Below are 25,174 nucleotides of genomic sequence, written 5' to 3'. Positions count from 1 at the left end.
GGCATGAGGTGTCTTGAAGGTCTAACTCTGGGATTAAGCCAAACATTAGGCTAATAAACAATTTCTTGGGTTATGATTTTGCGAGCTGATTTAAAATGTGACGAGACGGCGCAACGTGTGTCGACGAGAACGCGTCGACGTCATTACGCACGGTCCCCTCACGTAAGCAGGAGGACAGCGACGGAGACATTATGGTGAGTGAGTTTGTGCTGTATACATAATAAATAACTTCGTAACCACTGTGTTTTAATGAGTAGCGTCACATATTGATAATTAAACACCAATTTTACGTGTTTAATTATTGAAATGTCTGCATAAATTCAAAAACTGGACGCGACATCTTGGCAAATTTCCACGTAGAATTTAATACGCACAATAATTTGTATTAATGTTTGCCACAGTCGAGGTTTACTTCAAGACAAATGCTCATACGGAGTGTTTGTGCTCATGTTTGGTCAGTAGCTTCCTGCTTTTGGGAAACCTTCCTTACACGCGTTCAGCAACAGGCTATTTTAAGTTTTGGGCTGTCTCACGTTCACGTTCAGGAAGCAATCACGGCTCTAACGTTAACTTTACATACTTACTATCACTGGCTCAGTCCCGCCCACCACTCATACCGGCGGTGCATTCTTTAAGTGATAAATGTGAGCTGCATGTACGTCTAACATTGTCAGAATAACAGAAAATAACATGTTCTTTGTGATGGATGTCTGATTAATCAACCATAAAAGCAAATTACGAAAACCAGAGCACATGGTTTGTCCTGTCAACAGTTCAAAACCCAAATCTTGTCAAACAGTTATCATAGAAGAGTAAGAAAACCAGAAGAAAATCACAATTGAGAAGCTGGAACCTGTAACTGTTTACCATTATTACTATTCATATCATTATATATTAAGAATTTCTCATCAAACTTGTTTTTTAATTAATTTTCTGACAAGCTATCAATCAGCAGCTGTGTATGAAATGTTGCAGAATTTTACTTAAGTGCTCTACATGGTTCCATGCTGCCTTTCATTTATGCTAATGAAGTGATTAATAAGAGAACTGACAGGGAGTTGATGAGGTCGTGGAAATTAAAAATCCAGGGAGAGGGCTGTAATGTTTTGTCAGTCAAGAAATGGTTGAATACTCACCATAAATATTTCCAAATACAGCCGTTATAGCCACAGTGTGACATGAAGTTTTTTCTTATTATAATTAATAATAATTAGCCCTGTGCCAGGCTCCTGCTTTAGAATAATGTGGGTAAATTCATGTCTCATGTATTGGAATACTTATTCTGATGTATTCTCTTGCACAGTGAGAATATGCGTGGCTTTGCCCTCCTGAGGAGAGCTGGGCTCAGATCTTGAGATGACACTGTTTCAGAACATGGTAACTGGTCTTGTTGAAATTGTAATCTGTAACTAGACTCCTTAGGCTTAATATTGCCCCTTGAGACACAACTGTGACTGTAGTGTCTCTGTTGTGCAATAATTGGGCAGACAGTAAGGAACTGGCTCACGATGGCTCAATTGCCACTGTGTAGTGGGCTTTGGGTATGGAACCGGGCCAGATACGTAGACTCAGTTTACCACAAGGTTGATGTATTCCCATGTATTGCCAGTCAGTGGTCATTCATGTGGTTAATCTGTGGGACAAACGTCAACCCACAGTCCCAGCAGAACGTCAGTGTCCCACAAACTGTCTGAGTGAGACTTGCACATGAGGCAGTTATTCTATTTCCCTGTCAATCAACACATGAATAACCTTGGTGCTAATCATCAACAATGCTGGACAGAGCCACCATCACATCACCCATTGATTTGTTGACTACTGTTTTGAAGCCTCTGGTTTGGCCTTATAGCTTTTCCCATCTTGTTTTGTTGGGGCCAGAAGTGACCTATTTGGACGGGTGTATTTGGAGGGTGGAGCTGCCATGGATACACACTTCTATGCCTACATCGTGATTGGATCTAAGTGTGAACCCAAGGACAAGCAGTGGCCATGTGCTAAACGTCCCATGCTTTATTGCGTATTTTACTCTAAATGCGACCATAATTTACAAAATGAACATCATGCAGTATTGAAGAAGACTTGAATTGAGTAATTGAGAACATAAATCCATCAGGAAAATACTACTGTGGTGATGCCCCCTGCTGGTCATTAAGTAGAATACAGGACCCTCACATTGGCTTCACCTTTGAGCTCTGTCCATTATTTATACTGTCTGGTCTAAATGAGCAAAATGAGCTACCCCACTTGGTTGTAACCCATCTGTGCATGTTGTTATGGTGAAGAAAGGATTCATAACATGTTTTGATTTGAGTAAAACCTGAGCCAGAGTTACTTTGAGCACATTATTTGCAACCACAACTAAACAGATTTCACGGATTAGTTGGTTACGTTTCTGCAATTAATTAACATGTAATTGTAATAAAATTCATTTTTAACAATTTCTTCTAGGTGAACCCAAATTCTATATGCAATATATACAGTAACTCATAAATATTTTCTACAACTATTCACATGATATAAATCTTCATTTTCAAGTCTTATTATTCTGATAATGAAAATGAGCAGTACATCCATATTTGATCAATATTTCCTGTGCCTCTTAAAGAGACTTTAAGAGGCACAGGAAGTTAATTTGGTTTAACGATTTTGATTCTGTCCTACTAATGAAGGTCTTCATCATATAGAGGCCCAGGGGTTCACCTTTGATGGACCAGATGAACCTGTGGAGTAGTGGCAGAATTGCCTGGGAAGGTGAGTATCCATGCCGACTTGATACCTGCAGACGATTTGCTCCTGTGTTTCCTTTGCTCTTGTCCAACATGCCCCTTGAGGCGTTGCAGTCTGACATTGTGTCAAGCCTGTGTCATAAGGTGGCAGAGAATAAAAGGTCTACATTCACATCTGCATTCAAAACCTCCAACAGTGGGGATTTGGAGTGATGTAGTTAACCAACAGATTTTTTTTTTTATGGCAGCTGCTAAAAGATTAAATGCTTGTTGGATTTGGAGACTAACCTAACATCTTAACTCTGGTTTGTGTTCACAGTGTGGTTCCCCACGTTTGGGGCAAGACATTTGAAGAGATCTGCAGATATGCCATGAAGACATGGTGGAAAGTGAGCATTTTACATATGAACACCTTGAAACATGGGCTTCAAGACATGCCTAAAAATGTTGCGCCATGTCTGTGGAAGTTTTATTACAGCATTATTTAATTTGTTTCATGTAGTTTCTCACCAGCTGACTCAACAAGGCGTCAGTACAGCTAGCTGACTGCTCATTCTCTCTGTTATCTGTCCAGCACTTCATGAAAATGCTTCTATTATTTTTCTGATATCTCCCTCTAGTAAACCAAGACCAGTACCATCACCACATGGTATGAGAGTTAAGACATCATCAATCCAGGTTCCCTGCCCAGAGACAAAGTCATCTCTACCATCTGCATGGCCAGCACTCCCACCTATCAAAAAAAGCTCCTTCATAAATTTCAATTTGCAAGGGCAAAAATCAACCATAATAAACCCAAAGACGGGTCTGCAGTTGACAGGGAACTGAGGCCAGTCAGGAGCAGCACCGTGCTGACAGAAAAATAGTATGTACAGTATGCTCATATTCTGAGAAAAGCAGGGACTGTTGAGGTGGATGAAGTGTCTTTTTTTCGTAAAAGCTTATAGCATATGTTATGTGGTCAAAAACCAGAATAACTGATTAAGAACAAGGCTTTGTTTTTGTGCCAAGAGTGGAAACATGGGGAAACAGTTAGCCCTGCTCTGTCAAAAGCCAACAAATTTTGCCTACCAGCACCTCCAAAGCTCACAGTTAACAAGTTATGTAAAAATAAACAGTCGACTGTGGATTATGTCTCAGCTAGTCTAAGATAACCTGCTGCTGGCTTTGATTGATATTTGGTTTTGTCTGTACTCAAACAGACACAAAAGGTAAGTCTTTACTCTGTGTTTGATTTGCAAAGTAACCTAATAAATTTGCACCAAGGCTTGTTCTATATATATTTAAGGTCCTGAACTGCTACCAAAGAGAACCCATCCATTTAAGCATTCAGTGTTCAACAAGTTTGTGAATTGATTAATATTTCAAATTAGCACTCACTGGAGAGTAGATGAACTTCTTGGCAGTTTATCAGGAGAGAAGAAATGTGTGTCAGGCAGGATTAAAACACAAAAACAGGACTTAAATCCCGATAAAATTCTGGTGATTTATGTTAAAATCAGTACAGCCCATGTAAAATCCAAGATGGCGCGTAATTTCTTCCTCGCTCATACTCACTGACTGCAGCGCTGCTGAGAAGCATTGCGCACAGTGCTGCCACTCGTGGCTGGAAGCTATATTACCATGATGCGTATATAGGATCATATTAAACTATAGCAATATTTGATAAAAATCCCACTGGCTCTTTTTGGGGTTAAGTTTAAGTTTTTGTCTCTCTCTGTCTTCTATGTCACTGTTTAAAGGAAAAAAATGATCTTTAACGCTCAGCTAATGCAATATAGCTTCTGACCACCGGTGGCAGCACTCGACACAAGTAGATGTACAGTAGATGCAGGACACGCCTACTCCATGACACACCGTCCCAGACCGCAGGCAGACTGAAGACAGACCCTTCAACCGGTGAGACGGGAAGACGCAGTCCGCTGTTTTGGAGTTTATGTCATAGACAACGCTAGTTTAAAACACTTCCTACAGTCCGTCGGAATAGATTGTCTTTCTGCTGCTTCACGTTGTATTTTTTCCTCCCCTGGTAAGTCCTGGAGAACGACGTCATTCTACATTGTTTCGCATGACTGTCCCAAACTTGCCTGATCACACTGGTCCCGGGCTGACATTACGATATATTTTAGGTTAAGGTGAACTGTGGTTACTTAAGAACGCTATTATTCTGATTCCAGTTAATTAGATTACCTTTTGGGCCTGTGCGTAACGTGACGCTTTTCCAAAAGTGACGTAAAACAGATGTGCGCAGTTAAAAAACTGGATCTCAGGAGGACTGTTTGTTGACGGAGAAAGGATGCGGAGGGAAATCTCGGTAACACGAAGAATATGAAATGTACTTCGGTAATTATATCAGAGGTCTTAATGCTGAAAATTAAAGGTGAGAGATTATTTTACATTTAAGTTGCGAATAAACACATATGACCGACATAATGTTTGCGGACCATGTTATAGCTCAAACCAGCTACAGCTTTTTCCCTTATTGATCTGGAGTAATAACCGTCAACACAGGTTTGACTCCATCATGACTTGCTCCCTGCAGTCAGTTGCCGGTTTTTGAGGCACACCTAGCTAACACTAACGCCGTCTATTACAACGGTTATGCACTGAATCATGCTTTTATAAAGCTTATAATGGTCAATTGGTGATGAAACTGCCAAGAAAGGTGTAGTTTGTGGTGTAGTTGAACTGTGTTGCATTATACCGAGATGCATTTATGTCATTTAGCCAACGCTTATTAATTTAAATGGGGTGGGCAAAATAATAAAAAACACCTCTACTTAACAAAAACCCATAAGCTAACCTGCTGCACTTAATACTGCAGCTACTAGTTGTCGTTCTTCCATGAAGTTGGTAAACAGATTTAGGAAAGAAAAGTCACAATCAAAGCAACAGAGGCCATCATGTCCTGACTTTCAGTTCCTACTATGGGTCAAGCTCTAAAAATGCTGGATGGTACAGTTCTTAGATATTTCATCAGGTCCTGCCTCACTGATAATTACCAACGTCTTTTGAACGGCATGTTTATAATGAGGGCTTTTTGTGTAGCACTCCTCCTGCTGACTAAACTGACCTGCCAGCCCTCTAAAATCACTAATTAATTGAGAAAATAATCAATAATAGGAGCATTCTTTTAAAATGTTGTCTAAATGTGACTCCAATCCATCAACAGTTTCCTGTTTTTGAAAGTGACAGGACATAGCACACAGCTTTTAAAAAATATATTACTTCAGTGATCATCATTTATGATTTACTGTTTTCATTATAGTGGAAACTGTAGTGCACATCAGTTTTAACAGCCTTAGTTGCAGCTGGTTTTCAGATTGAAAAATAATAGTGATGAGGATTTATTGCTTGATAAAGAATCAGCAACCATAACCTGATTCAGCACATTTGAAGTTTATGTACCCTCTTGTCTCTTTCAATCTACAGGCAGGATGTCTGCGACCATGGCCAAGGCTGACGGGGTCACTGTGTTCACTTTGACCTCTGACCCCCAAAGTCCTTGTCCTCCACTGTGTCAAATCCTCAAAGGCCTTTGCTACAGCCCTGTGTGCTGCTCTGTGTCTGAACACCTGAGGAGGGTCCAGAAAACTTCTCAGTCAGTCCTGGGGGTGAGTTACAACCTTATAATGTATGTTTGAAGTTGCTCTGTGAACTTTTGTCCATTTCAGTGTAACGGGACGCGTCTGCCGCAGCATGCATGCAGCACAGCCTGTCCATTAGGGCTGCAACTAATCATTATTTTCATTGTCGATTAATCTATTGATTATTTTTTCTATTAATCAATTATTTGTTGGGTCCATAAAACATCAGAAAATGGTGGAAAATGTCGATCAGACCAAGTTGACGCCCTCATATGTCTTGTTTTGCCCACAACCCAAAAATTTTCAGTTTACTGTAATAGAGGAGTGAAGAAACCACAAAATATTCACCTTTAAGTAGCTAGAATGAGACAATTTTGCCCTTTTTGTCTTTAATTAATCTTCACCTTTGCAGCACTAGTTTCCCTTATAATTGACGTAAGCTCCTGCACTGACCACAGAAGCCACACGCATTAGATAAGATTAGACTTTATTGATCTCACAATGGAGAAATTCACTATGTGTGTGGGCATCACATTGCTTGTCTCAACATTATGAGGCAGGGTTTTTTCTTTATGTGCAGCTACGCACATCTCCAACAGGTAAAAAGTACTGCCAGTTTGCATCGCAATAAATACATCATAGCACCAGAGGCAGTGCAACACAGCAGTTATTTTTATATTGCATGTTAAAATACATCAATCCAATCAATATGTAGCCATGACCCAGTAGTTACAATGATGTAGTTAATTAATTAACAGTTAATACAGTCTGTGCTTCCAAACCCTGCATAACCAACTGCATTATCACTTGGCAAAACTGTGTGTGCACACAGTGAAACTGGCATGCAACCTCACGGACATAAGAGAGTTTTTCCATTACACTGTCAGAGCTATCTGCCTGCATTCAGGTGATGTTCTCTTTATAAACACCATGAAACTATGAGCTAGTGGTCCAGTAAAAGTTTGTTCTGCACCACGGCGTTGCTCTCCAAAACTGTTTCATCTTGTAACTGCAGTGATACTCTACAGCTGTTTGTTGTTCATGCTGTGTTTCCTCCTCCACAGGCTCTGCACATCATGGTTGGGATGCTCAACATCGGCCTTGGAGCGACCCTCTTGTGCAGTGGTGGTGCTTCTTCATGGCAAATGGATAGTACCGGGTTTCCTTATTGGTTTGGAGGAATTGTAAGAAAGCTAACGTTGTGTTTGTATTTTTAATGTTCTTTTTCCTGACAAAATGTACATCTGTTTGCTCCTGAGTCTCTCCCAAAGCTGGTGCAAAGACAGTTGTAGCTTGATTAGGGCTTTTCAGTCGATTCCAGTGAGATCCACAGAACAGTTTTTCTCATTTGGGACAGTCTGGATACACATTCTGAGCTCACTTTTAAATGTGAAATGATGAAATCCATAAAAATCAACTCTACAATTTCCCCCTTTCTTTCACACCCAGGATTGTTTGCAGTTGTACCATGAATTTGATTTGCAACAAGCTGGTAGCCTAACTAGTGTATGCTTTAAAAACAATAATATTAAGTAGAGGTTAATGATTATGACGTGGATGTTTGTTGTCTTTTCTCCAGTTTATCTTTTTTGGCATCATGAGCATCTTGTCTGAGAAGTGCCCCAGTCCATGTCTGGTGAGTAGTTCAGCTTTATAACATCCTCATGTCATCTTTCATTTTTTTATCATCTAATTCCTGTTCTATTTTAAGACAAATAAAATGCAGTATTTTGCACTTGGTATAAGGAACGTCATAAATCCCTCAACAATATACACACCTGCATTGTCTCACATGTGTACAGTATGTATTTGCATTGGAGAGGGCAGAATATAGGTTTAGTGTCTTGCTCCAAGGCTCTTTGACAGAGTTGCAGGTTCTTAAAGTTAATAGCATCCACGCAGCTGTTTCCACTGCAGCGATCAGTGTGAAGGATGAGACAGTCTGTGACTTTAATTCCACGAGTGACTGTATGCTGTTTATTGCCTGCTGTGGGTTTGTGTTTGGTTGTTCTTAAGCTGACTTGTCCTTTTATTTTAGGTCTTCCTCAATGTGTTCCTGAATCTGGCAGGAGTTTGTTTTGCCATTGCAGCCATCGTACTGTACATCATCAATATAGTAAGCATGTCGTTGTGGTGGATGTGTCATGATGATTATTGGGAAAGCGAAAGGCCAACTGCATCTCCTCATCAGGACATCGTAATGGAGAAATGCTTGCAGGGCGAAGCACTGGTTATGGTAAGTGTGGAAAATGTCATTTCAGCACCCAAAATACAACCTGTATAACTGATGAGTGGAAAATGTAAGGTTTTAATTATTTCACAGATATCGTATTAAATGGTACCATCTACAGACTTACACATTTTTTATGAGGAACCTCTCAACATGAGTTCACAATAGGCTTCACAGAGAATAAACTAATACTTAGAAAATGTTAAATAATTGTTTCTGTGAATGGACTCTGGTGGAGTGATACAACAGCTGTTTCTGGTTAAACAAATCTTACTCTTAACAAAATGTTTCTCTGCAGGGATCCTTTCCATTATGTTGTCAGACACTTATTGTAACAATCTGAGCCTGGCAGTGGCAGAAACAAACACTTTTAGTCGATGGACGTTGTCGGTGCACAAACACCTGGAGGGATTTAATTACAGCGTGTTTCCTGACTGCCAAATGCCAGTACTGAAAAAAACTTCAAAAGTCTCCATTAGTCACTCTGACACAAAAAAACATTCCCTAATTTCAACATTGGGCCTCTGAACTCCTCAGAGTCCGTAAATACATCTGTTCACAGCTGTCAAAATGCAACATGCTTATAGATGCTAAGGTAGAAATAAATGTCAATAGGAAATACACAAAAAAAATCCCAAACTTGAAGGCAGTGGGTCGTTTCAAAGTTAACACGGTTTTTTTGTGTCCCACCAGATGCTTGCACAAAGCATCAATGCTGTGCTGATCGTCCTGTCGGTCCTGGAGCTCTGCATCACCATCAGCTGTGTCGTGTTGGGGATCAAAGCTCTGAAGAGCAGCGAGAAGAGAGAAGACAAGGTGGAGTCTGCAGACTCATGTCTCACTGTTGGAAGTGTCGTTTATTCAGGAAATGCTGACTGAACACAAATGCTCCGGTTCTTCCTCCTTTGTGTTTGAGTGTTTATGTTTTGAACATCTGGTTGTAGTTTCACTTCTAACTTTTCGGACTCCACTTTTCAAACTTTTATATTGTCTCCTTGTTCCGTGCCAGCCAGAACAGGAAGTGGATTTTTTTCGTTTCATCTGGTTTCTGCCATTAAAGGTTGACATAAATTAAGGATGGGATTAAAGGAATAGACATTTTGGGAAAGAAGTGCTGCTTGGCTAGCTGTTTCTCCTTGTTTTAAATGCTCATGCTAAGCTGATTTAGTGTACAGACATGAGAGTGGTATTGATTTTCATTGTATGAATTTGTGAATAGGTGCTATTCTTAAAGATTTCAGTATGTCTGCATGTTGTTATGTGTTTGACTGATGCTCTTTTTCTCTTTTAGAGCGCTGATGACCCAGAACTCTACAAAAGACTGCTGGAGGAAGTCACCACTGACCCTACAGTCTAAATGAAAGTCTCTGCTTTACTATCATATGTTACTAGAACTCTGTGCATTTACACCATTGACTGTATGAACTGTAACGTCAATGATTTATACAGGTTAATGTGGTACAATCTTTTCCTAGAAGTGTTGCTTAAAAAACATTGCACTTAATATTTTATAGTGGTAATATTCTGCACTTTATTATCTATGCTGCTGTCCGTTTCATTCTCTGTTGATGTTTTTTTTATTGTTTCTGTTTATTATAATTTTCTATCCAGTAATGTGCCTTACAGTCACTGTGTTTGTGGTTAAAAGGACAGTTGGTGCATGTGTGTGACATTGATGGACTGATGGGTTTACTTCCTTTTTTGCTATTTTACAATATTAAGCCAGTGTGAGGTGAAGACGATGACTATGGTATGGTCATTTGTATCATTATATTCCTCTTTTTCTAGATGCTGTTTCTGGCTAAAATGAAAGTTAAATAAAATGATTAAAGCGAGTCTGCTCAGGCGTGTCAGTCCAGCTGAACATCTGTATGTGTGTGCTGTTACTGCTGAGTCACTGCTATTACCTAAACCTATTACCCAGTGGTAGAAATAACTAATTACGTTTACTCAAATCCTGATGTACAGTTTTTTCCCCCGATAAAAGTAGAGAAGTGTGTGTTCGGAACATCTCAACATCTGTGTTTTCATTGCAAATCAACTTGTTTAAACTCAACTTTCACCTTAATTGCAGCCTTATTCTTTAATGTTTTCAAGACACTTTTCTGTTACAGTTTAAACAAGTTTGTTTAAATTAAACTAAAATGTCTCTATACGATTGAGGTTTTTGAAGATTAAATTCCCCAAAACTTTAAGTAGTTCACTACAATAAAAATGCCATCCACACATGAAGGCATCCATTTTACTAACACTTTAATATGCACATCACTGGCAAAGTACTTATACTTGCGTTACTTCAAGTACAATGTTCAAGCTTAAAGAACTCGCCCCTGATCTGATGTTCTGATGTTCCTGGACCCGCCAGCACTGCCAGAAAAACTGTAAACCCTCAGTGAGTGAACACACAGTGGTTAGAAATGAAGGACAACATTATGTCAAGAGAATATTCTGAATGGTGACATTATAAGATCAGGATGACCTGGGATCTTTAGAGAAGCCTAACACATGTGCACTATCCAACAAGACTGACACTGTCCAGCCTGCACCAGGTGAACTGTCTGAACTTTGTATCTTCACAAGGACCAAATGCCAAGTTACCTACGACTGCAGCCAGAAATGTGAAGCTGACTGTACAGAGTGATGTCTGACTCACGAAGTAGCCGTCCTCTGCTCAGTCATGATATTGAACATATACAACTATAAACCATATAATTTGTGTTTTTCCACTGCTCTGTAAGACTTCTCATGCACTTTTGTCTGACTGCTTCTGCCAGTACCGTTGATTTGTGTGGAGATGGGGCTTTTATTCTGAAAAAATTGGGCGGTTCATAGAGGAAGTAAGATTTTTTATTGCTGCCAGATGAGCTGAGGCTGCTGGCAGAGGAACCAGACAAGCAACTACAGCATCAAACCATTTCTAGGTGAGTTCTCATGTGCTCTAATGTGAGCTGTGAACTGGCTGTTATGGACATTTTCAATGGTACAGTTTGCCAAATGTGATTTTATTTCTGTTGTCTGAGTGAGAGAGGTGAGTTATTGGATGTCTGCGAAAGAGGTTTAGATTAAAAACGCTCATAAGCGATACAGAAAAAGCAGAATTGAAAGAAAATTTAAGAGCAGGACACCCAGCTTCCAAATGACAAAACTTGATTTGTTGTATGTCATTATAGAGGATTCAATAGATTCAGATTGTGCTTTGAATGTCCAAAAAAGTATGACTATGTGATAAATAATTAAAAACTAAACTATAGAGAAAACTTTTCACCAATATAAACTGAAGTGAGCAATGCTTTTATTCAGCAGCTAAATCTTCTGCAGCCTATTTTATAGCCACTAAATAAAAAAATTAAGCAAGGGACAGTAAATGTAATCTTGCTGTCTTATAGAAAAACCATGGCGGTAATACATCTGCATATTTGGATTTGATAGGGTTGTTGGTCCATACCAGTGACTCTCTGTTTACTTTTCCCGGTGCTGAAACTTAAACACATTCATACACTAACCCATTGTCCTGTACAAACACCCACCCCTCTCTCTCTCACACACACACACACACACCTGCAAAACGAAATGAGCAACTTAAGAGCTTTAACTTCAAGTCAATTCAAGAGGACAGACTTGGTCAAGAGGAGACATCCGTCACTGTTACTAAAGAGACTTCATGTTTTTATGTTTCAGGTGTGCGTGCAGGATTGTGAAGATGCCCGTCAAACACCAGAGAGCAACAGCTGGCAGTAAAATCATGTTTCCACCACTGTCTCAAATCCTGAAGGCCCTTTGCAACAGTCCAGAGAGCTGCTCGCCGTACCGGGGGCCGATGCAGACCAGTGTCACTACTGTTCTTGGGGTGAGAGGAATTAAAGTAAATGTAAACACATAAATATATTAACTGGTGGTCTTAAGATGTTCAGTTAAATCAATGAGATTTAATAGCTTTGAATCTTTTCCAGACCATACAGATCATGGTGGGCCTGTTCAACATTGGTCTTGGACCAGGTCGAACAAGCACAAATCCTGGAGATTTGACCAGCTTGGGAGCTGCTTACTGGCTGGGTGCTGTGGTAAAATTACATTGATGTGTTAATATTAGAACACATCACTGCAATGTCTCTTGCTTAAAAGCTGTTTTTACGTGACACATAATATTGTTGACGGACACAAATGAGCAAAAACAATTCCTGGTAATATTGCAGGTAAACAGAATGGTTTCTGCTTGATTGTCACTGACATGAGGTGTGTGCTGACCTCTCTTCAGTTCATTGTCACTGGAATCATGTCCATTTTGGCCGGACAGTTCCCTTCCAACTGCTTGGTAAGTAGAGCTCACCAAACTCCATTAACAAATGAAAGGAAATAAGCAGTACAGTACTGTAAATATGATAATGTGTCCTCTTAGTTAAACTTCTTTTTTTAATGGAAGCCATCTGTCCTCTCAGGTGGGCTTCACTGTGTTCATGAACATAGCTGGAGCTATCTTTGCCATTACTGGCATTGTGCTGTACGCCATAGACCTGGCGAATGCCTCTCTCCTCTGGTTGTGCGACCGCAGCAGGAACTATGCTGATCGCCATGGTGACAACTGCAGAAATGTGGCGCTCCTTGCTCAGGTAAACAACCAAACCACAAGCACGCAGTGGCGGAAGAAGTATTCAGAGCTTTTCCTTCAGTAAAAGTACCAACGCCACACTGTAAAATACTTTCATTACAAACAAAATTGACAATGTTTAAATAAAAGCACGTAATTAATCAGGAAAATATACTTAAAGTAAAAAAGTAAAAGTACTCAATGCAGGGAAATAGTCATACAGAATAAGTCATGGCTAGAGTCATGCACTGAAAAAGTGTGAAAACATTAGCTTGAATGTTTTTTTTAACTGATTTAGATTTTTAAAAATTGCTTTGATTTGTCATCCATCAGAGTTTGCTGACATCTATGGACACCACGCTGATCGCCATGGCTGTTCTTCAGCTCTGTGTCAGCATTAGGTTTACTATTCTGGGCATCAATGCTTTGACCAGTGAGATGAACAAGGTACGAACCAAGACGACAAAGCACACATGTACTCATGAATAAGAGGACAGCTGGGGTGGTGGGGCTGTGTATTAGTACTTGTTACTTGTCCTGTCTTTTGCTTTATTAAAGTGAACTTTTTTCCAGGATGTTGAAGATCAGCAGCCACAGGTGAAGGTCATCCCCCTGACCACTCCTGCTGCTTAAAGTCCCTTCAGCTGAACACATGGAAGCATGAAGAAGCTGCACATCATTGTAATACTTGTGCTTTTACATACTGTACACTTGCTGAAAGTGATTAAAACAGCTTTGCATCAAGGACACTTTTTTTTTGTTTTTTGTGCCAGTCTGTATGTGAGTTTAATTTTTCTTTCTATCTGCTTGTGAATTATTTTTAAACGCAAACTTGCTCAAATAAACACAGATGCTACAGGTGCTTTTGTGGAGATCTGCAGTTCCTCCTCCTTCTCTGCCTTTTGTGCTCCTGTTTTTTCCTTCCTTGTGTCTCTTGTCTGTCTCTCCCCTGTCAGTCCAGTGAGTGACATCACTCCGGGCCGGGGTCGACAGGCCGGGCCAGCCTCTCCTCTGAATGAGCACAGGTGAGCTCAAGCACAGGTGTGCTCAATCGTACAATCAAGACCACACAGTATAAGAGCCCCGGACAAACAACCAGTGTTTGTTGAATCGTCGGCCTACCGGTGTGGTAACGATAAAGCCCTTCATGTGCCTCGTCTACCAGTCTGTCTGTATCTGTTGTTCTCAGTACCCTGACCTGTCCCTATGTTTGTGCTCAGGTGATTCCAGTCACCTTCTCTCGTTTGTGTCCTCCCTGTCTGCTCTCCCTTTGAGACTCCTTGTGGAAAACCTACCACTCCAAGCCTCGTCTGGATCTCATCTGTCTGGACTCCTCTCCTGGACTTTAGATCATCCTGCTCCCCCCTTGGACCTCATCTGGACCTGTTCTGTCTGCTAGGCCCGAGGATTCGGATCAGGAGCTTGAGGGACTGTGCACCATTGAATTCCGTTCATCTTGGGATCTGTTGGTTTGCTTGCTGAACATTAATTAAAACATTACTGTACTCACATCTGTCTCCCGCCTCCTCTGTCAGAATCTGGTGTTAGAGTCTGTTAAACCTCATAAAACATAACTACTTTATTCAATAACAGATGAGTATGATGTTAACATTAACATGAGCATTTAAGTTTTTTTTATATTTATATATCTTTTTCAGTGACTTGTAGTGTAAAGCAATGTTTTAATGTTGCTCTGTAAACTAATGTGCTGTCATTTTCAGCAAATCAGCACAAGAAACAGGATTGCACATATGCTGAGATATAGATGACAAAATATAACTGTAAAATTTTGCTTTGAATATATTAAAAAATTACAAATAATGTGACTATACAGTGTTTTATATTTTGGTGTGGTTTGTAATAGCTAATGCAAAACCCCTGATTTTCTTTTTTTCTTAAACTCAAAGATGTTTGCAGGCACCACAGCCTGTAAGCATTTAGCCAATTAGAAGGTGCATCCCACCATCATAACTGGACTGCTGTTAACACTGTTAGACTGGTGGTAGATCTCAGTCACACTACCTGTTTTTACCCATGAGTGCACATATATATAGGAAGTATCTTACCTTAAAACAACATAGCTATATTTAATTATGTAGCAGTACAAACAGAAAATAGGTATATATATTATACAAGATTTCATGGAGTCTAGCATCTGAAATATATAAACATGAACCTGAAAATAAGGCTTCTGCTGTCTGTTTCTATGTGTACTTTTGAAGTTTTTATGTATACTTTTAGTGCTGTTTTCAGTGTCTTACACTCTGTTTGAGGATTCCCACCTTGTGCTTGTACCTCCAGCATCTGAGGGAAGTATTGTACTACCTCATACTCTTTATACTGAGTATGGACAAAAGTGAAGTACATTACATACTTACATTGTGGTGTAGCTGCTTTTCTAAAGCAAATTATTTACCTTCTTCTGCCGCGGCTAATTATTATAGTTCAGAATTAATTTTAAAACGGATGATATTTTTGAAATGACGCTTTTATTTTGAAGAAATCAAACAGGCAACAGGAAGTATCAGATGTATTGTCGCTGTGTGAGATCAGCATAAAGCAGACTGTTGCAGATTCAGGAAATCATAAACCAGGACGAGCCAGGTGAGTTCTCTGCTCCAAAACACACAGTTCATGATAAGTTTAACTTGACAAAGACGCTGTGTGTTCATTGAGCTGTTAACTGGCTGATGTTTTTAAATCATGTTCATACGGGCTGAAACATGGTGAGTCATGGAAATAGTCAATATATATTCCAAAGCTTTATTTTATTATTTTACCCTTTTTTTAACTGTTTTATGTGTGTTTTGCTGTGTGTGAGTGCATATCTGCTTTATTTAAAAGCGTCATTGCTGATTTTTGTGAAAGTTTTTATTTCGCACATCCAGCCTGAGCATCAGGGGGTTAAATGATGAACCTAGGAAGTGCGGCGATTTCTGGGAAACCCAGCTTCCTCCCTCAAAATCACAAAACCTGTTCGGGAGCCTGGAACCTGTTAGTATTAGATTCTTATTTGAGACCTGATCAGGAACACCTTATCACAGGTGTCAAATACCTCACACAACAGCTGGATGATAGAACTGTGAATACAGTGAGTTCAGCACTTGTATTCATTTCCACACAACAAAACCACAGCTCAGGACTTTTCTGCCATCATAGGTTAGCAACAGTCAGTTGTTATTGAAGATTCATTTTCTCTGAATCCACTAATTGATTATTGAACTAAGTGTTGCAGCTCTGCTATATTCATACAGCCCCAAAGCACATTGGTATGGCTACACATCTGCACATGGAGGTTTTATATGCAGCGGTTTGCTCAGGAGCTGTTGAATGTGGAGTTCAGACTGTTTTAAAGAAGGGGACACGTGTGTAAAATTAAAATGTTTTAAGATTCAAGTTTAAAGCCTGTGGTTCTTGGCAGTAATAAACTGTATATGATTAATAGTTACTGTTTAATTAGCGTAACAAATGAATGTCAAATAAGCAGCTTTCTCATTTTGTTGTAGTTTTGTGTCTCTTTGTGGTCGTTTTGCGTCTCTTTTTTGTTCAAAGTCTCTGTGGTCGTCTTTGTCTGGTTGTGCTGGTTTGTGCTCATTTTGTGTCACTTTTTAGTTTTAGTTTTGCGATTCTTTAGTTGTTGTTGTTGTAGTTGTCTCTTTACTTACTTTGTGTTGATTTGTTGTTGTTTCGTGTTTCTTTTGAGCTGCTGTGTGTGTCTTTGTGGTTGCACTGTGTGTCTTTGTAGTTGTTTTGCATGTCTTTATAGTTGTTGGGGTCTCTGTCGTCATCTTTGTAGTTATTTTTTGTCGGTTTATGGTCATTTTGTCTTCCTTTGCAGTTGTTTTGCATCACTTTTTAGTTGTTTGGAGTCTCTGTGGTCATTTTATGTCTCTTTGTAGTTGTTTTATGTCTCTTAGTAGTTGTTTTTTGTTTCTTTGTAGTTGTTTTGTGTCTGTTTGCAGTCCTTTTGTTTTTATTTTGAGTTGTGTTTTGTGTCTTTGTGGTTGTTTTGCATCTCTTTGTGGTCATTTTGTGATACCTGTCAGCTTCCTACTGTGTTTGGAGGGGTTACCAGGCAGACTAGCCACCCCTCTGACCCCGCCCCAGGGTTGTTGATGGTTGAGGTTTTGTAAATACCAGAGACTGAAGTGCTTCATACTCAGATTGATTGAAAACATGACTTTTTTATTATTATTATTTTCAATGTACTGTTGTTGACCTCTGTATTATACCGTTATATTTCTTACTTGTACATTCCTGTGTTTGTATATATAGATTCACTGTATATTTTGTCATAAATTCAGTTTCAATGAGGCACCATTCCCTTTCTATACAAGGCAATATATAACATATTTGCATTAAACATGATTATTAGAGTATTTCCCCAGTTCCGTTTCTGGTTTATGTTATTTATGTCTTAATTCATGCTTTTGTTGTTTTTTCTGTTTAATGTGTGATTTTGCTTGTAACACTGCAGTTTCCCAGCCGGATTAATAAAGACCTGCGTAGATCCATCCATCCAACCATCAGGAGAGATGTCCATCACTGTGGTCAAAAACAAGGGAGTGACTGTGGTCACTGTGGCAAGTGACAGTGAGAGCACGCTACCACCGCTGTGCCAGATCCTCAAGAGTCTTTGCTACAGTCCAGCGTGCTGCTCAGTGTACGAGGGACTCACGCAGACCAATGTGGTCTCAGCTCTTGGGGTGCGAGAAAATTCATTGATTCATAATAGTATCAAGATGTTAAGTTGTTCAGGTGTAGGACGATATGAGATTCAGCTGTTTTTAATCTTTTACAGACTGTACTGATCATGGTGGGCCTGTTCAACATTGGACTCGGGCCGGGTCGAATCAGCCATCATCCTGATGATTTTGCTCATTTGGGAGTTGCTTACTGGCTGGGTGGTGTGGTAAATAATATTATTGTGTCAATATTAGCTTGAGAGGATATTTATTTCTTAATTTACTTCTATAATGGCAAAAACAGGTTTGACAGAGATTTTTGTTTGCTTCTTAAAAAAATAATTGAAAAATAGTATTGCCAAATGTAATGAATTTCACCGAGCTGCCTACTATCCTCTTTTCAGTACATCGCAGCTGGACTCGTGTCAGTTTTGGCTGGCCGGTTCCCCTCTCTTTGCTCGGTAAGTAAAGACTAAAGACCCTTTCAGACATGCACCCCTTTATGTTAGCATGATGGCAGTTTGACATGTTGGCCTCGTGTCTGGCCACTTCTGCATGATAGCCTTGCGGCAGCATGACTCTCAGCACAGCACACTCACTTGAATGCTTTGAAATTCATGTAAAGGCTGCAGCAGCACGAGGTTAAACATACACAGAGAACATACACATCTCATTCCGCCTTCTTAAATCACTGGAATAAATTCAGCATCTCAATCATCAACACTTCAGAGTTTGCTCTCTAATAATAAACCAGAGGTGCCCAAACTTTTTCCCCTGGAGGGCCAAAACTGGGACTTAATGGTGGCCCGAACACCTGTTCTGTTTTTAAGATGCAAAATAGTATGAGGATCCCAAATTCCCTTAATTTAATGACTTCTTGCTCAAAGTGTGACTCTGCCTGCCGTGCTCAGATTATGAAAATAACTAATTTGCTATATATTAAAAGAGCATTTTACCACACAAGCATAAAGCAGCATAAACAGTGATTTATATTATAGTTTTAATGCTTATTTTCTTCACTTGCCTGTGAATATTCTCATTCATCCAGGTCATTGTAAGCTTTAGGGCATTCAATCGTTCGCAACTGGACCTCGTCAATTTGTCTTAGAAGACGTTTCGCCTCTCATCCGCACCAGACTAGATAGGACAGCTCTAGTCCGGACTAGAGCTGTCCTATCTAGTCTGGTGCGCATGAACTGATGAAGCCTGCTCGGATGAGAGGCAAAACGTCTTCTAAGACAAACTGACGAGGTCCAGTTGCGAACGATTGAATGCCCAAAAGCCCATTTTCTTCACTTGTAACACCTGCAGGCCCCACTTTGTGCATCCCTGTGTTAAATGATGACACTGATCTTAATGTATTTTTGGATTAAAAAAAGAAAAGGAAATGTTACGTATTACATATCTAAAAAGGGCTTAAGACTAAAATTGGGTGAAATAAAAATGTCGACTGTGGTGAAGCACTGTTAAAAGAATAACAGAGTGTTTCCTCTCAGGTGGGCTTCGCCGTGTTCATGAACATAATCGGAGCCATCATGTCCATCTTTGGCATTGTGATGTACGCCATAGACATAGGAGATGGAGAATGGATTACCAGGATGTGTGACGATAGACGCACTTATGAAGAACACTGCATATATATGGCGTACTATTACCAGGTAAGCATGCTGTGAAAGGATAAAGCTGCTTTTATGCTCCATTTTTTTTACTGTCAACAAATCCCATTAAAAAAACAACGATCGATGACATGTCGGACTGTTCCATCTTCTCCACCCTGTTTGTGGCTGTTATGCCAAAGCCCATTCTTTTCTACTGATGATAGAAATCTTTAGAAACATTTTTAAAAGGCAATTTCTAAAAACAGCTGGGCTCTGTAGATTTTAGTGAACGTTACCCAAAGAGGAGTTAATGGTCCATTGTTTGGTATTTTTCCTCCTGCAGATTACACACATTTGGTTATCTAGAAGTGAGTATTTACTGCAGCAGGATACTGTATGTGAGGCTGACTCATAGTAATATACAAACAATGGAGCTCTATGGCACAGAGGAGTAAGATTAAAGGTTTAGTGTGTAAGATTTAGGCAGATTTATTGGCAGAAAATGGCAGAAATAGAATAAGATATTTGTGAGTATGTGAGTGTTAATTACTTGAAAGTAAGAATTGTTTTGTTTTCACTTACTTAGAATGAGCCCTTTGTATCTATAGAGGTCTCACCATGTTGCGCCACCGTGTTTCTACAGTAGCCCAGAACGGACAAACCAAACGCTGACTCTTGAGAGCGCCATTCGCTTCTTGGGCTTATTTAGCCAAAGGGGAGGGTGAGGCGATCTGCAGCCTCATTGCTACTAAATCCTGCACCCTGGACCTTCAGCGATATCAGGGTCAGGGTTGACAATGAAAAAATATAGATTTTTTCCATCTGTGTCTTAAAAATCACAATCAGACATCATATAGAATATAGAAGTCATTTAAAAAACTGAGAGTAAATCATTGATACATCTGTTTTAAAGTGAAGTTTTCATGAAATCTGTTGGAATTAAATGGAAAAATGTTTTTGTTTCTTGCCTGTTTCAGCGCATGGTGCTGGACATGGACATTACTATGATTGTCCTGGCTGCTCTCCAGCTGTGTGTCTGCGTTAGCCTCTCTGTTCTTGGCATCAAGGCTGTGCTCGGCAGGAAGAAGGTCGAGGTACGAAGCGACACAAACAGACCAGTAAAATAGCGCTTTGAAGTACTTGTAGTAGTACTCTGAGTAGCTGCTGGACTACCAACATCAGCTGCATTAGAGGTAGTAGTAATGGTAGAGGCTGTACTTGGTGTACAGTAGTGGCAGCTGGATTACTGTTTGTAGTGTCGATTAATTTAGTCAACACACACTGTAGGATTCACAGCTTTGTTCTCTGTCAGCAGGGCGACAGAGATGTTGAGATTTACCAGCCGCTGTTGACCGAAGACCTCTTGACCAGCCCTGGTGCTTAAAACCAGTTCATCCAAACACAAACCTGTACGAGTAAGAACAAGCATGATCGTAATCCTTGTAATCATTTTTCCTACAACCTTTATTCCAAAAAAGTAGAGACGCTGTGTAAAATTAAAAAAAAAAAAAAAAAGCAACCATTTGTGAACTAAATGTGTTTCCTGACAGCGGTCACAGAGATTTACAAAAATCAATGAAGCTGGTGAGGTCAGACATTTTATATATTGTATCTCCAGAGAGTTCATCACTCCTTTATTTGTTTGTACACAGCGGCCCAACTTTTTGGAATCGGGCTACATATATCAGCTGAACATAATCAAACCTGCTTTAATCACCAAGACTACAATTTTATGTTGAAGAGGAAAATCTGTCTGTATTGTGGCACAGTGTGATTGCAAATGTGTTTCTATCAGCTTGTGAATGATGTTTCAAAGTCTATTTGCTTGAATAAAAAGAAACGTTGACAGCTGTACAAAGACAGTGTTTTCGAGTTTGTTTGTTTTTTTGCAAGAATAAAAGTCCATTCACTTCAGTGAGGAGGTTGATATCTCAAAGGTGTGAGTGTAGGAAAAGTCAGAGGAACGCTGGAGTGAGAGGAAGACAGCAAGCACACTGTCTAATGAGTGTGAGTTTGAAAATGGTATAAAATATCAGAAAGCAATGAAAAATGGCCATGACATTTTTGCAGAGCCCAAAGTTTTGTGTACATGTAATGACATTTCTTGTTTAATTTAACAGTTCAAAACCCAAAGAGGTTCAGTTTACTTGCGTATAAAAACAAGCAAATCCTTCTAAATCCCAAACAAACACACTTCTGTAATAATGTGAACTTTAACGAAGAGTCAGACCAAACAGAGTCATAGATGTGTTTTACTGGTAGTCATGTCTGAGAAATGTGAGGCGAGCGATAAAAAGAACTATTTTAAAAAACTTATTTGAACGGGTTGTTTTTGTCATTTGTGTGAAAGAGTTTTTTTTGGGCGGAGTCTGACACTGAGGATGACGAGGCAAACGATGAAGCAAGCACTTTCTGGTTAACTACCCTCCAACCAGACTTGTATTTATTTGCTTCAGACCAGTGAACATATTAAGATTGTGATCTTAATGCTAAACCTGCTGTAGTAAAAATACACCACCTTGTCTAAAATACATAAAAAGTTGCTGTTTGATGTATCTGATCTGTGAGTGAAAACTGATTTGTGGATTACATTTGACATTTTAAGGGAAAGAAGTGACCTGAAGTGACCTGACCTGAGTTTTATGTAAGGAGCTGGAGCCGGGAAAGCCTGTAAGCATGGGGAAATAGCTAGCCTAAGACACACCCACCATCACCTCCAAAGCTCAGTTATTCTTGTGCTCTTCCTGGTTTGTGTGGGTGGTGCAAAAGCAGCAATGTGAAAAAGAAAATCTGTGGTTTTTGGTGCAAACATGTCTGGCTGTAATTACGAGGAGTTGAGAGCGAAACGTTGACGTCAGGCTCCCTGTTGTAACTCTGAGTCAGAGATATCAGGACTTTCTGTTGGTAATTTGGTCATTTGTAATATTGGGCACATCCACAAGAGTCACCATCACTGACAGTTACTGTTATTCAGTTTTTCTTCAGAGGGCTGCAGCTGGTGCTGTTGAATAATTACAATAACAATCATGAAATAATAGAAACACCTTTCATTACAAAGCAATACAATTCATCAGCACCACAAACTCATATGTGACCATGAAGTTGATTTAACTCTCTAAAACGGCTTTAACAAAAACCGACCATTCTGCTGCATCAGGCTGCAGTAGTTTTAACCACAGTAGGTGTACCTAATAAACTATGTGTGTGTATTTGTGTGTGGTTTCATGTCACTCATTTCCTCAACTTGTGGTGACACTGTTCGTCACTAGGTGGCGTTCAGGCTCCTAAATTCACACACACATACTTGGGTATCACCTGCTGAACTGTGGCTTTTCCTCATCGTGCCATGTGCACTGTTTTGTCATTTTGAGAAGGGAGCGGTGATGAGAGTGACACTGAGACAGATCGTCTCAGTATTGATAGACGTAGCTGTGTGGATGATCTCTTGAATGTTAGGTTCGGAAATAATAAATGTCAGTGTTGCATTTGTGACAGCTGAATACAAAAACCCAGATGCTTTGTTTGTTTTTACAGATGTATTTCCATATTTTCAGCCTGTAAACTTTGGTGAAGAGCTGGGTTAAAATGAGAGGAACGTTGGAGGAGGATGTGGGGAGAGGAAGGACACTGACAAAGCATGAAACATGATGAAAGACAAATGTTATTATAGGATTTATAAACAACTCACATATATGAGAAAATCATTAAAACACTGAGTCATGGTATCTTAATAATCTTTATAAAAAGAAAAACGATTTTTTAACATTTAAACTAACAGTACACTTCTGTTACACTTATTTACATTCATACTAATTTGACGAGCAGCCGGATGTGCGTAGACTGACAGTGTCATGAGAGAGCTGAACCATTGCTCTGTGGTTCAAAAAGGTAAAGTATGTAGCTGAAAATTGCTCTAAACTGTGCTTTAAAACAACAGCCAATCAACAGCAACTAACACATTCGAGCCGTGAGCGTTGAGGCACCTGCCTACGATATTCAGCCCCCATTAAAATCACAGCAGGTGCCTCGAACGCACTTGTTGATTCATGCTGAATTCCTGTTGCACAAACAGAGAGGCTTAGGGCAGCACCACAGGTATGTCTGTGTTTTTCGTGTGTTATCAGTCCTGAATGATGAGGTGTGGGACGTCTATGTAACCTGTGTTTACAGGTGCAGCAGGTCTGGAAGCTGATGTGACTCACAAATGGCTCTTTTTAAAGGCAGACTAACACATGGCTGCAACTGCATGCAAGTTAAGAATGATTTTTGGACTTGTTTGCAGCAGTCAGGTGAAAAGAGCAAAAAAAATTCAACATTTCTCTTGACCCTCATTCCCACCACTGAGTGTGCTTGTGCAGGCCCAACTAAAAAGTACATGTGAAACTCATCATTAAATATTTACATGTGAAGTATCACATGCGTACACTGAATTCATCACATGAGACTGTTTCACATTTGATATTTACATGTAAAACTGTTGTTTTCACATGATGATTTCTTGCATTTCACTTAATAAATATTTGCAAATTAACATTGGCCTTTTTGATGTGACTTTTTCCACATGTGAAATGGCTTCCAACATGCGTTAAACATGTAAAATGTGCTTCCTGTGATGAATTCATGTGTTTTTTAAAAGGGATCTCAACGGTGTTAACAGTGTTTCTGTAAAACAAAGCCTTGCTCTCAGCGACACAGCTCTGGTTTAATAAAAAAGGTTAAAAAATACTGATTAACTGGCCAGAACTTGTGTTCCTGCATCAGAAGAGTTGAGGTGCTCCAAGGAGATGGAGATGTCTGAAGGCTTCGCATAGTTTGTGCTGGTGTCACAGATATTGGAGTCATTGCTTGCACATTGTTTAAAAAGGGACGAGGTGTCAAAGGATCTGAAAGACGCCTCAGGTTACATTTTGAAAACAACAGCAGACATACTTTCTGTGACACCAGCTATAAAGCTCCATAGTTGAGAGTTTTCTTTGACACGTATTCAGATAGCAGTGCCACGTAAGCTTGTTGGGTCTTGCCCAGACGTTGGTATGTGAGGAGGGAGGACAGAGGATCACGGTGTGAGGAGGGGGACCGAGAGGTGAAAGTCTGTGGTTTTAGAAATTCTTCATTGTACTCAGTTTGTTTGATGCAGAGGCCTGAGTCAGTATAATTTTCATAAATAAAGACTCCAATCAAAAACTTTAAACCGGAATTAATTGGTTCTTGGCCACATGGGGGCAGCGCAGCAAACTGCAAACACAGCGCTGACATATTATCACCTATAAACCAAAACAATGAGCTGAAAATCTATGATGCTATGACGCCTGTTCATACTACACATTTAACCCACTGTTACTATAAAAAAAAAATTAAGTACAACAAGTGTCGGCAATTTAGAAAATATACGGAAAAATAAACACATTATTTGGACCATGTTATCCATGAAGCACATAGCTTTGTGACTGTTTTCTGTAAAATATCAGAAAATCTGAATGCAAAGGACGGACAAAGGATCGATTTAAAGCTGATTACCAAATTTCTGACTAATCACGTGTTGCATTAGCCAGTAAAGCTAAAGCTCTCTAATACTCGCCGTTTTCCGCTGTCAGTAGCAACGTACTGATGCAACAGATGCAAAAGCGAACGGTCACAATGGAATGGCTTGGGCTGTCCTTTTTTTTCATTTTAGGAACATAATGCACATGCTATGGGAAGCTTTTTGCAGTGGTTGGTTTGCTCTTCACAGAGAGAGGAATCATCCCTGAGGTGTAATCGAAA

General features: G+C 39.7%; 3 protein-coding genes and 1 non-coding gene across 10 annotated transcripts; all 4 read left to right on the top strand.

Annotated features, from left to right (window-relative positions):
• Window positions 1-148: 148 nt before the first annotated feature.
• Window positions 149-10,378, top strand: LOC121609884 (transmembrane protein 176B-like). Of its 5 annotated transcripts, none has more exons than XM_041941635.1 (11): window positions 157-194; window positions 1,304-1,377; window positions 2,685-2,751; window positions 3,046-3,115; window positions 3,347-4,755; window positions 6,159-6,340; window positions 7,378-7,497; window positions 7,893-7,949; window positions 8,352-8,549; window positions 9,237-9,359; window positions 9,835-10,378. In XM_041941635.1, the coding sequence occupies exons 6-11, from the start codon at window positions 6,164-6,166 to the stop codon at window positions 9,898-9,900; spliced, it is 741 nt and encodes a 246-aa protein (XP_041797569.1). In that variant the 5' UTR covers window positions 157-194; window positions 1,304-1,377; window positions 2,685-2,751; window positions 3,046-3,115; window positions 3,347-4,755; window positions 6,159-6,163; the 3' UTR covers window positions 9,901-10,378. The 5 variants fall into 5 exon arrangements, with proteins under 5 accessions (XP_041797571.1, XP_041797570.1, XP_041797569.1 ...); XM_041941638.1 differs by having other exon boundaries at window positions 167-194; window positions 2,670-2,751; window positions 3,347-3,591; XM_041941634.1 differs by having other exon boundaries at window positions 171-194; window positions 2,670-2,751.
• Window positions 2,819-2,956, top strand: LOC121611105. The gene has a single exon (XR_006007082.1). It is a non-coding gene; the product is annotated as a small nucleolar RNA SNORA17 (small nucleolar RNA).
• Window positions 10,379-11,296: 918 nt separating the features above from the next.
• On the top strand, window positions 11,297-13,907 carry LOC121611019 (high affinity immunoglobulin epsilon receptor subunit beta-like). The gene is made up of 7 exons (XM_041943374.1): window positions 11,297-11,464; window positions 12,222-12,390; window positions 12,494-12,604; window positions 12,799-12,855; window positions 12,980-13,150; window positions 13,462-13,575; window positions 13,702-13,907. Exons 2-7 carry the CDS (start codon window positions 12,244-12,246, stop codon window positions 13,759-13,761), a joined length of 660 nt encoding a protein of 219 aa, XP_041799308.1. The 5' UTR covers window positions 11,297-11,464; window positions 12,222-12,243; the 3' UTR covers window positions 13,762-13,907.
• Window positions 13,908-15,577: 1,670 nt separating this feature from the next.
• LOC121610585 lies at window positions 15,578-21,269 on the top strand. 3 transcript variants are annotated; one of them, XM_041942771.1, is made up of 7 exons: window positions 15,578-15,732; window positions 17,606-17,834; window positions 17,930-18,040; window positions 18,218-18,274; window positions 19,310-19,471; window positions 20,389-20,505; window positions 20,724-21,269. In XM_041942771.1, exons 2-7 carry the CDS (start codon window positions 17,664-17,666, stop codon window positions 20,793-20,795), a joined length of 690 nt encoding a protein of 229 aa, XP_041798705.1. In that variant the 5' UTR covers window positions 15,578-15,732; window positions 17,606-17,663; the 3' UTR covers window positions 20,796-21,269. The 3 variants fall into 3 exon arrangements, with proteins under 3 accessions (XP_041798705.1, XP_041798704.1, XP_041798703.1); XM_041942770.1 differs by lacking the exon at window positions 15,578-15,732 and adding an exon at window positions 15,817-15,854 and having other exon boundaries at window positions 20,727-21,269; XM_041942769.1 differs by lacking the exon at window positions 15,578-15,732 and adding an exon at window positions 15,817-15,854.
• The last annotated feature ends 3,905 nt before the right edge of the window (window positions 21,270-25,174 follow it).

The sequence above is a fragment of the Chelmon rostratus genome, chromosome 8 (assembly GCF_017976325.1).
Source record: "Chelmon rostratus isolate fCheRos1 chromosome 8, fCheRos1.pri, whole genome shotgun sequence".
In the NCBI taxonomy this organism is placed as follows: Eukaryota; Metazoa; Chordata; class Actinopteri; order Chaetodontiformes; family Chaetodontidae; genus Chelmon; species Chelmon rostratus.
This window is presented reverse-complemented; position numbering and strand designations above follow the sequence as displayed.

What these genes read in the sequence shown, in the direction of transcription:
- LOC121611019 (XM_041943374.1), top strand. Translation starts at nt 12,244, where the DNA reads ATGCCCGTCAAACACCAGAGAGCAACAGCTGGCAGTAAAATCATGTTT. An exon ending in GTGTCACTACTGTTCTTGGG is followed by an intron (nt 12,391 to 12,493) that starts GTGAGAGGAATT and finishes AATCTTTTCCAG; the next exon opens with ACCATACAGATCATGGTGGG. An exon ending in TGACCAGTGAGATGAACAAG is followed by an intron (nt 13,576 to 13,701) that starts GTACGAACCAAG and finishes ACTTTTTTCCAG; the next exon opens with GATGTTGAAGATCAGCAGCC.
- LOC121610585 (XM_041942769.1), top strand. Translation starts at nt 15,832, where the DNA reads ATGTTCATACGGGCTGAAACATG. An exon ending in TTCATACGGGCTGAAACATG is followed by an intron (nt 15,855 to 17,605) that starts GTGAGTCATGGA and finishes GTAACACTGCAG; the next exon opens with TTTCCCAGCCGGATTAATAA. An exon ending in ATATGGCGTACTATTACCAG is followed by an intron (nt 19,472 to 20,388) that starts GTAAGCATGCTG and finishes TGCCTGTTTCAG; the next exon opens with CGCATGGTGCTGGACATGGA.
- LOC121609884 (XM_041941637.1), top strand. Translation starts at nt 6,164, where the DNA reads ATGTCTGCGACCATGGCCAAGGCTGACGGGGTCACTGTGTTCACTTTG. An exon ending in CTTCTCAGTCAGTCCTGGGG is followed by an intron (nt 6,341 to 7,377) that starts GTGAGTTACAAC and finishes CCTCCTCCACAG; the next exon opens with GCTCTGCACATCATGGTTGG. An exon ending in CTTATTGGTTTGGAGGAATT is followed by an intron (nt 7,498 to 7,892) that starts GTAAGAAAGCTA and finishes TCTTTTCTCCAG; the next exon opens with TTTATCTTTTTTGGCATCAT.